Raw genomic sequence first — 10643 nt, 5'->3', positions numbered from 1 at the left:
AGACATGAACTGGTGGCTTTGTTCATGATAAAAAGATCGGGCAGTGTTTCAGCATGAATTTTGGCAGCCTTGTCCCACAACTTGAGCACAAATGTAGAAGCCTGTCAATTTACAAATGCAGTAAACCAGGTGAGCTGGAGAGAGAGACATTTTCCACCACTCCTCGTGTCTCAGAAAAGTCATATTTGGCCACAAGAACATACTTCTACTGTCCCCGGTGCCCGCGAAAGATGATTGGGCAGATAATGGCGTATGAAAGGAGGGTGAGAGAGAAGGATGGTCCAAGTGCATGTCTTAATTATAATTATAGTTAATACATCGAGTAACAAAACATCAGTACAACGTTGTCCTTGCAGGTATCCTCCAGGTCGCTAGGTTTCTTCTTTATTGTTTAGCTGGATACCAAAAGGAATAAAATACTACTACCCATGCAATGCACCTCGGATGAAACTGCTTTAAATTTGAACATTGCTGAGGTCTTGACCTTGAAGATACAAAAGAGCATCATTAGATGCAAGAGGGTATACAACCTCGTAACTCAAACACACAGAGAACTGGAAGACATGACAAAAGTTAAAATCATGGTCATCTTCTGCCCCACTCTGCTCTGCTCGCTTTCAAAGCCATAATCTTAGTTGCCGCAGCTGCAAGTTTTTATGTTTTCACTTTTCAGCCAGTGCCAAAGGCTGGTGGCGATAGCAGCCTGCTTCAAGCCTTCATCTGCTATCTTGGTCAATGGCCACTAAACCAAATCAATGCCTCATGCATTTATTCTTATCCCTCTGACTTGCTATTTTCTGCTTTTACCTGTTCCAAGTAAAGCAGTTGTTAGGACAGATTTCACAGAGGCGAATTGTCAGCACAAGCAAACCTCCTTATCATTGCCCGAAATTTCGCAAGGTACAGCCAGAAAAATACATTTTTTTGACATGGGAATTTTTTACAGCTCCAATTGAAGTTCAATTATTTAGAGATGGGAGACAACAGAAATATCATTAAGTAAAATCACCGTTTACCATAAGATGAGAAAGAGAAAAGAGATAATAAAGAATCTAAGATCATTAACCTATCAAGGCAAGTTTTTGAGAGTTGAGACAAAAATTTTCATGTCAGGAGGCAGTCAGATTCCTACACTGCCTAATTTTCTTAATAATATTTTCCTGCTAGAAACAAAGTTAACAAGAAAACAGAGAGTCACTAAACTTATAAGGACTGGCTTGCATCCCTACAACAAGGAAAAAATGGCTTAAAAACGATGTCTTGCCCATTTCGAACAATGGAATTATTCAAACTGTAGTGGAAATCCAGAAACCACTTCTGACTTCATCTCCAAGAAAAAGAGAAATGAGAAAAAAGAAAATCAAAACAAGGAGATATTCCAATTTAAGATGAAGAGTAGAAGTCATTACTTGGTGGAGAGATTAAGGCCTTGGCTTCAAACCAATGGTGGTCCATTTCAAATTCTGAGGGCCAGCACCTCATGGAAAACTGTAGCTATCCCCGAGGTATTAAGTGTCCCTCTGTGATGTCTGTAGTTGGCATTCCTTTCTCTCCAAATTCTCCAACCAAAACCTTGTTTTGGTAACCTTCCAAGCAAAGATACACGGTGTAAATTTATTGTTACACCGTTTTAGTATCGAGCAACATTGTATGAACATGAGACTTGGCTGCCACCGTTGCTGCCTAAGCCCATCACTTAATTCCTGGAAAATGTTGCTCAGATTCATAATCCCATGAAACTACAGGAAGAAAACAATTTGAAGGATTACAACTACAATTCCCTCATCCAATTACAAGCAATCAGGCCCGCACCTGGCAAGCAACTTCCCATGCCATTTGCTTTAAGAAATCACCAGCATTCTCAGAGTCTGTACTGTCTTGTTCCACATTGATTAAGTCATTTAATTCAGTGGAGTCTGGAACCCATTTGAATCTGACCATGCTCTTTAAGACCCTCGCTGCACCGTCCATTTTGCCTGCTTTGTGAAAACAGCGTACTAGAGTGCTGCAAGTAGCGAGACTGAGATTTAATCCTTGCTCTTCTATTTTCTCAAGTACCTTCAGCACTTCAGAAACATGTTCCTTTCTGCACAATGGATCAATTAGCACATGACACACGTTTTTGCTCACATTACCACCCTTCTTCAACATGTCATCCACCAGCTTCAAAGTTTTCACATGGTCACCTTCTTTGAGATGAGCATCAATCATTACACTCCAGGTAACACCATCAGGTTCAATATCTTTTGCAATCATTTCATCAAAAAGAGCAAACATCTCAGATCTGCGCCCCGCCATGTTGTAACCACTTAAAAGTGCTGTATAAGTTAAAGCATTTGGCATCAGATTCCTCTTTTGCATATCAACAAAGAACTGCTCTGCTTCCTTCAAAAAACCTGTCTTGCAATGATAATCAATCAGAATTGTGTAGGTCACGTGATCTGGTTTGACATGCTTATCGACCATGTCTTCCAACAACTGATTAGCTTCAATCACCTTCCCAGACTTGCAGAACCCATCCATCAAAGCATTGAGAGAAGAAGTGGAAGCAAAGCCCTTCTGCACTGATTCTAAGAATAGGGACAGGGCCTTTTCAGTATTTCCTTCTTTGCGACATCCATCAATGAGGGCACTGTAGACAAAGCTATCAGGTGGGACCCCCTTCAATGTCATCTCATCAAATAACCGAAATGCCTTGCTTAGATTTCCAGATTTGCAATACCCATCTATGATAGTCGCATAGGTCACAGCATTATGAGCCAAACCCTTTCCTGGAATTCCATCAAACAGCTCCCGGGCTCTTTCTATCTCGCCTGCCTTGCAAAGTCCATTGATCAAAGCATTGTAAGTGATGATGTTAGGACTGATGCCTTTTTGGCACATGTATTCATGAAGTTGAAAAGCCTTCCCTATACCACCTTGCTTGCAAAAGCCAGATATGATAGAGTTGTAGGTAAAGACATCAGGCACCAATCCCTTTTCAAGAAATTCGGATAGCAGCTCCATTGCTCCTTGAAGCTTCCCATTCCTCAAGAGACCATGGATGAGGGCACTGTAAGTCCGCACATCAGGGTGCACTGACCGTCCTAGCATACATCTAAAAATTGAAGTGGCTTCTGTAGTGCTACCCTCCTTGCAGTACCCGTCGATCAGGGCTGTGCAAACAACATCATTTGGTGCTATACCACAACCTAGCATCTCCTTGAAGTACCTGTCAGCTACTTGCATTTCCCCTGACTTGCAATATCCATGTATTAAAGCCCCATAAGTATACACATTTGGCTTAAGTCCCCTCTCAATCATTTCAACCAAATAATCCTTTGCTTCTTCCATTTTTCTAGACTTGCAGAGGCCAATGATTACAGAATTATAGCATAATACATCAGGCTGAACCCCTTTCTTATCCATTACCTTTAAAATTCTCACTGCCTCTTGAAATCTCCCTTCCTGAACATGACCTTTTATTAAAGTTGTGTAGATTACAGCATTCGGTTTCACACCCAGAGAAACCATAATCTCAAACACTCTACTGGCATCTTCAATAGATCCATGGCGACATAGACCATTGATTATCATGCCGCAAGTGTATGCAGTGGGCACCAAGTTACTCTTCTTCATCTCAGACAATAAATCTTTAACCCGTGATGTATTCTGTTCCTTCAAATATCCCTCAATCATATTATTATAAGTCTGGGTATCAGGTTTTATCCCCACCATAATCATTTCATTTAAAAGAGCATCTGCCTTCTCCATATCACCAAACTTACACACCCCTTTAACAAGAGCATTGTATGTAAAAAGATTCAATTTAACTCCACGAGCAAGCATCTCCTCCTTGACCAGAAATGCTTCTCCGCTGTCACCTTGTCTCATGAACCCATCAATCAAAGCAGTGTAGGCAACGTGGCCAGGTTTTAAACCCTTGCTAAACATCTCTTCCAACATCAACTTCGCCTCAGTACATCTCTTCTGTTTACCAAACCCATCAATAAGTATACTATAAGTAAAAACATCCGCGACCAAACCCTTCTTGTCCATCAACTTCTTCAACTCAAACGCTTCATCAACCTCCCCAGCTCTACACAACCCACCAATCACCACATTGTAAGTAACCAAACTAGGACTACAGCCCTTCTCTTCCATTTCAAAAAGCAAGCGTTTACCCTCCTTAGCATTCCCTGCTCTAAAATGTGCATTTATTAAATGGGTATAAGTATAGACATCATGCAACACGTTAGCCTCTAACATCCCATTATAAAATCTCCAAAACAACTCCAATTTGTTAGCTTTCAGCAAATCACTCAACAACCCATTGCAACACAACAAGCCAACAACAAAACCATTCCTTTTCGCGCCCAAAAAAAAACTAACAGCCTCATCAAAAAGCCCTTTCTTTTTATACCCATCAATCAACAACTCAAAAACTACCCCACGATCATTGTTATTACTATTTTCATTACCATTAACATTATTCAAATCAAACTCTTTACAAGACTTAATTAATGAATCCAAAATCTCTGAATATCCACCACTAGACATCATTATCATTTGATTTACAACACTATCAGCCCTAGAAAAGAGCCTTGAATTGCATAAAATTAATGCAAGAATCGAAAAAGATTGTAACTTTTGAGAGAAACCCATTTGAAACTGAACCCAGTTGAAGAAATCTAACAAACGTTTAGGATCATTTACCTGTTTTGTAATAACTGAGTGAACAACATCTGGGCTCAGCTTATTCGACACCAAAGGTAATAAAGACTCCCAATTTTTTTGGTTGAGAAACGTTGTGATTTCATTGACTATGTTGCTGTTGTTTTGGGTTTTGGAGCAAAAGTTGTTGGCTTTACGATTTTGGGTTCTTGCTTTTAAGGTTGCTGTGATTTTTAAGAAATTGAGGTTCCTCTTATGACAGATTAGACCCATTTAAAAAAAAATTGACGGGGATTGGAAGAACAGGGGAATGTGAAATTGCAGAGAGAAATTGCAAAGCTTCACTTCACTCTTGGTAAGCTGCCTGTCTTTCGGATATAAAACGACATCGTTGAGTCAATTCTTGTTGCAATTTGGGTTTTTTATGGGCCAAAAGAATAATTTGTGGCCTTTTACAAATGGTGTTTGAAACAACAGAGCCCAATGGGTTGTTTTTCAAATTATTTTTTTGAACTCTAGATTTCGGCTTTCTATTTTTATAATTGATTCAATAAACATAAAACATGTAATATAATGCTCGATAATTCCTCTATAAACTAAACAATAAAATTTTATTGTTTCTATAATATTAATTAACTATTATAAATAAAAGACTTTGAATGTTTTATTTTAAAAAAAAAAATTTAATATAATTCATTAATATAGATCCATGTTTAACAAAACTTGAATAATCCATGTATGATTTACGAGATGTCCCTTTAATTATGATCATGGTTGTTAATTGTTACTGTTATGGGTATAAAAAAATATTTGACCTTAAAATACTTTTATAATACACTCAACGGTCAGAAGAATTTATATTGTGATTCCTCACTTTTGACTTTCAAATAACTTTTATAGTAGTTCTTGAGACTTCACAAAACACCTTTTCATTGAATTTTGGGGAGAAATCATAAAAAAGAGCCCTTGCTTGCCAGACTGACTCTAAAACTTTTGAAACAAAAAAAATAATTATTAAGTTGCGTATATGTTATAGTCTATTTGAAGTTGCAAAAGTTGAATAAACAGTCTTTTCACCTCAACAACCGACCCGTGTTACTTGTTTGAGTGAATTTTATAACTTTTATATATATATATATATATATATATATATATATATATATATAGAGAGAGAGAGAGAGAGAGAGAGAGAGAGAGAATTAATAAGTGATATTTTATTAGTTATTTTATTAATTTTTTTAAAAAAATTAGACATAAAATAAAAACATAAAATATAAAATTCATGACTCACCAAAAATTATAAAAATATACTCACCTGGAATTTCTCTTTTAATTATATATTTTTATTTATTTAAAATGGATCTATAAAATAACTAATAAAAAATTACTAATTATTTCATGAACATCGTAAAATTATTCTCCCATGGATGATCTTTTAATACTCTAACAAGTTACACCAAAAGTTATAAGAATATATTCATCAAGAATTTATCTCTCTTAATTATATATCTTTATTTCTTTAAAAAGAATCTATAAAATAATTATTAGAAAATCACTAATTACTTCTTCAACATCCATTTAAACCAGGGGTGATCTTTTAATACTCTAACGAGTTAATTAATTGAATGGGTTTTGATTAATTTAAATTTTGGAGTAATGGGCCATGGGCTGCCCTCTTAGCTCTGTGAGAGCCCAATACGCTCTCGTTTTTTTCTCTTCTTTCAGTATATATATATATAGACACACACACACACTTTTGTTTTCGTGTAATGAGAAATTTGAGATGTGAAAAGTTCATCACCAAAAACGAATGAACTTGATGTAGTTACACCGTAGGTGTTTTCCTTCGATTCACACTCTCAGCAAGAAACACGTAACAACTGTGTCTCCACAACATCCTCGTGGACGGAGGAGAGATTAATAATTTGTTTACTCTTCAATTCCTAATTCAAACATAACTTTTTTTAAAAAAAAAAAGAAAAAGAAATCATCACCGTCCCCTAACAATCAAATATTAAATCGTGGGTGCATGAACGTTTACATTTTTTCCCCTTCTAGCTATTAATTCTTGTCGACGGAAAAGACTTGTTGTGCCACGTGTATACTTCCATTCTCGGCAAAGAAAAGCCCCCAGAGACTTTCAAACAAACAAGATGAGTAAATGTGTGTCTTGTCTTTGAGGAGGTCAAGAGAGAGCGGGTAAGTGCACACGTCCACACAAATGAAGATGCGAATGTAGGGGTGAATAAAAAAAAAATTAATTAAATTGAAAAAACTAAAAAAATAATTAAAAAACTAAACAGTAAAAAAAACTGATTAAACCGATTAAATTTTTAAAAAACTGATCGGTTCGGTTTCGGTTTTATAAACCTGAAACAAAAAAAAATCAAACCGAACTGAACCCAAACAAAAAAACCTGAAAAAAAAACGAGTTAAACAGGAAAAAAACCGAGCTAAACCGGGTTTTATCCAAAATTTATTTTTTAAATTTTAGCAAAAAAAAAATCTCATTTTTTATGGAACGTGATTTGCACCACGTTCCCAAACAATACCTTACTTTACACGGGTTGAGTTTATCCATCCATAACTATATCATTTTAAGAGTTTTTCATACAAAAAGTTTAAATGATATTATTTAAAAAAAAATAATTAAAACAATTAATTAATTCCTACTCATTTCAATAAGAAATCTAACTTGATTGATGTTCATGTTAAAAAAATAATCGAATTAACTTCGGTAAACCTGATTAATAATATTTTTTTCATAGCCAATATAACTATATTAGAGTGAGCACGCGCCTAGTATATAGATGGAAAATTTTCTTTGGTACAAAATACATTGAATGGTAATCCACCCTTATTGTAGATTCATGTTATCCATTTTTTAGTAATGGAAACTTTTCTTTCAATTATCAAATTATCTTCGAATGAGCTTTTCAATTTCATGTTGTTTATTAAATTTGTATATTAGGTTGTATGCTTTGCGTAAACTTCATGAGATATTGTACAACAAAGCACGCAAATACTTATAAAGGGGCTCAATATATATATATATATATATATATATATATATCCACTCCTTTCTGGTATGAACATCATTCACATCAAAATCAACAAAATTATAATAATTTCACTTAAATTAATCTTGATATATATTTAAATTCCCATGACTAAGAAAAGAGACTATTCCTGAACCATCAAGCCAACATCATGATATTAAGAGATTCCATATGATAATAATAAGAAATTTGCATACTGATCAATAGAAAAAAAATTCATTCTATGATAAAAAATATTTTTAGATTAGTTTATATCTTAATTAAAACTAAAATTTTGCTTTTATTAAATAATGAGCAAACAAATTAAATGATATGACCATAATAAAATGATAGTGATTTCATAATTACTATATATTATACATCTGGTAAAGGATCAATTTCCCATCATCATCACGTCAATTTAAGTAGAAGTTTCTTTGCATATTTTGTGGGAAACCTATCTTTTTTTGTCAATTATATTATTTATTATAAGCATGCTTAAGCGTAGTTTGCAATTCTACATACACAAGAAAAGACAGCTGCTCCATGATCAGGAGCTGCCTGATTTACGTAAACCGTATAACACAAGCAGAAATAATTAGGAAGGCTAGACTCCACATTTTTATTATTATTATTATTAATATACTTTTTTAGCTTAACTTGTGTATATTTTGACTAATTTCATAAATTCTAAAATTAACAACTATATAAGCCTTCAATAACTATTATATTAACAACTACAAAACTCAAACATAAAACTAAATAGAAAACAAATCTTTTAATTTCAAATTCTTAATCAACTACTAAATGGTTAATTATTAGACATGAAGCACAGCCAATGAAAGTCTCCTACCAGTCATGTACCAAGTTACTGTGGAAGATCAAGCTTTCAAAAAGTTTTCTTTTAATTAATAAAATATTGATACATATTTAAAAAAAAAAAAAACAACTAATAATACTTAATTAATAATTAAATGTGCACAACTATATAGAATCAAATAACCGTAGCAGACATTTAAACTTTATAAACACCAATTAATTTCCAGGTTTAAAACTTATTGTATATATATAGGAAGCTACTTATTAGACTAATTACAAAAGGATTAATGATAGTTTTTTTTTTAATTCTGTAGTTACATAATAAAAAGGAGTTCACTGCTAGAAATTATAGTGATAATTAATTTATTTTAATTTATTTTTAATTTATTGGGAAAATAAATAGCTGTTCTTGAATTTTTATTTTAAATCAATAATCAACCCAAAGCAACTATAACATGCATGTTTTTACACCAAAAAAAAAGTTAATTAAAAGAAGTGGAGAAATCGTGTTAAACTTTGTTTGAGTTTTTACCCTCAAAATTAATTCAAATTTAAATTTGGATTTATTTAAAAAATAATATATAATATCAAAACTTATAATGGCCATATCATTCACATGTCATTTAACAAACAATATTATTATTTTTTGTTACTTTTTTTGGTTAATGTATCTCTTCGATCCTGCACATATCCTTATCTTTTTTAACAGCGCAGATCATTAATTAAACCCAACTAAGATGGTATAATACAAAGCATTATACTCATAAGCATACGTACAATTGCATGAACTTTCCCTATCTCACCCCTTCTACCCCAAACCAAATGCAATTTAGGCAGAGTTTGAGCTTAGATGATTAAAAAGTTCGATATGTCACTAAATTCAGGTCTGAAAATGAGAAACCTAACCTAGAAGTGAAGTCACTACTTATGTAAGAAGCATGTGTAGGGCGGTGGGATTTAAAAATTTATCATGTGTGATGTCCCAGTAACCATAGCAGGTGATGATTGCCTTCCTTGACAAAGACAGATAGCTAAAATGTGTCATAAAACTCCTACCCTTTTGAACAATTATTTGTTAAATTTTGCATGCAAATGCAATCAAATGGTTCTTGTTGTACAACTCCCTCGACATGGGATTAACTTCAGTTTATTTTTTTAGTCTCGAGAAGGAGAATTATTGGTCGATGTCGATCGGCAACTGGAGTTTACTGATACTAAGGTCTAATTAAGGGTGATTATATATAGCAGCCGATTAATCACATGATTCTTGACATATGGACATGGTATCTGGGCTGATAAAAAACTGGATGACATATGCAGTACTATCTTGCTCATAAACAATGGCATTCCGGCCGGCCATGATTTGCTGATCGGCTTGTTTAATTCGTTGTCTTTGTGTAGAGTAGAAAGAAGCGTGGTCAAATTGTTTAAATTTCTTCATATTTTTTTAACGTAAATTTGAGTTGAGTTTGAACAAGCCAAGCTGCTCAACAACCAGAACCACCAAAAGGGATGGAAACCCACTAAAAAATTTGAACACATGAAAAATATGAGCAGGTGGGCTGTAGGGTTTCAAATTTAGACTCTTGATTTGGATATGAATAGGCAGTGTTCATGCCCCCATTTCCTCCTTCGCAACCCAAAAGAACGCCCCCACCACAAGCATTAATTCCTCCACGACCTATGACTCTTTCCACACCGCCTGGATGCCATGCCCCTAGCTGCCTCTGTTTAATCTGTTTCACTACCATTATCTAAACGTTTCTTTTTTCGGATTTTCTGTTCTCTTTCTACCAAGTTTGTTGAATGGTCTTTTTGTTTACATTCATCAGAAACCATGTTATACTCCTGTGATAATCTTGCTACCAATTTAATTTCGCTATTGACAGGCATTAATTAATTAATTAGATATCTCTTGATCATGCCTTGCCTCGTCAATGTATGTATATTATATATATGGAGTATTTAGAGTTTGTAATAATTCATGAAATATTAATTTATAGAGGTTATATTGTATAAGAAGTATTTAGTGTTTATTCGATATGATTTTTTTATTTTGAGTCATAATTCAAAAGTTGATTTTTATAAATATTATTATCTTTTAACAAAAATGAGTTAGAGTAATTTTAAGTG

The 10643-nt window shown here is 33.9% G+C and overlaps 1 protein-coding gene across 2 annotated transcripts; it reads right to left on the bottom strand.

The window, feature by feature from the left end:
- Window positions 1-277: 277 nt before the first annotated feature.
- LOC7457577 (pentatricopeptide repeat-containing protein At5g61990, mitochondrial) lies at window positions 278-5014 on the bottom strand. Of its 2 annotated transcripts, XM_024586528.2 has the most exons (3): window positions 4696-4868; window positions 1410-4183; window positions 278-807 (listed from the first exon to the last, which is right to left on the bottom strand). In XM_024586528.2, exons 1-2 carry the CDS (start codon window positions 4722-4724, stop codon window positions 1801-1803), a joined length of 2412 nt encoding a protein of 803 aa, XP_024442296.2. In that variant the 5' UTR covers window positions 4725-4868; the 3' UTR covers window positions 278-807; window positions 1410-1800. The 2 variants fall into 2 exon arrangements, with proteins under 2 accessions (XP_024442296.2, XP_024442295.2); XM_024586527.2 differs by having other exon boundaries at window positions 1410-5014.
- Between the last annotated feature and the right edge of the window lie 5629 nt (window positions 5015-10643).

The sequence above is a fragment of the Populus trichocarpa genome, chromosome 15, assembly GCF_000002775.5.
Source record: "Populus trichocarpa isolate Nisqually-1 chromosome 15, P.trichocarpa_v4.1, whole genome shotgun sequence".
NCBI classification, from domain to species: Eukaryota; Viridiplantae; Streptophyta; class Magnoliopsida; order Malpighiales; family Salicaceae; genus Populus; species Populus trichocarpa.
The sequence above is the reverse complement of the archived record's forward strand: the minus strand, read 5'-3'. Positions and strand labels throughout refer to the sequence as shown.

Coding starts and splice junctions, on each gene's coding strand:
- LOC7457577 (XM_024586527.2), bottom strand. CDS start 4,926: ATGGGTCTAATCTGTCATAAGAGGAACCTCAATTTCTTAAAAATCACA.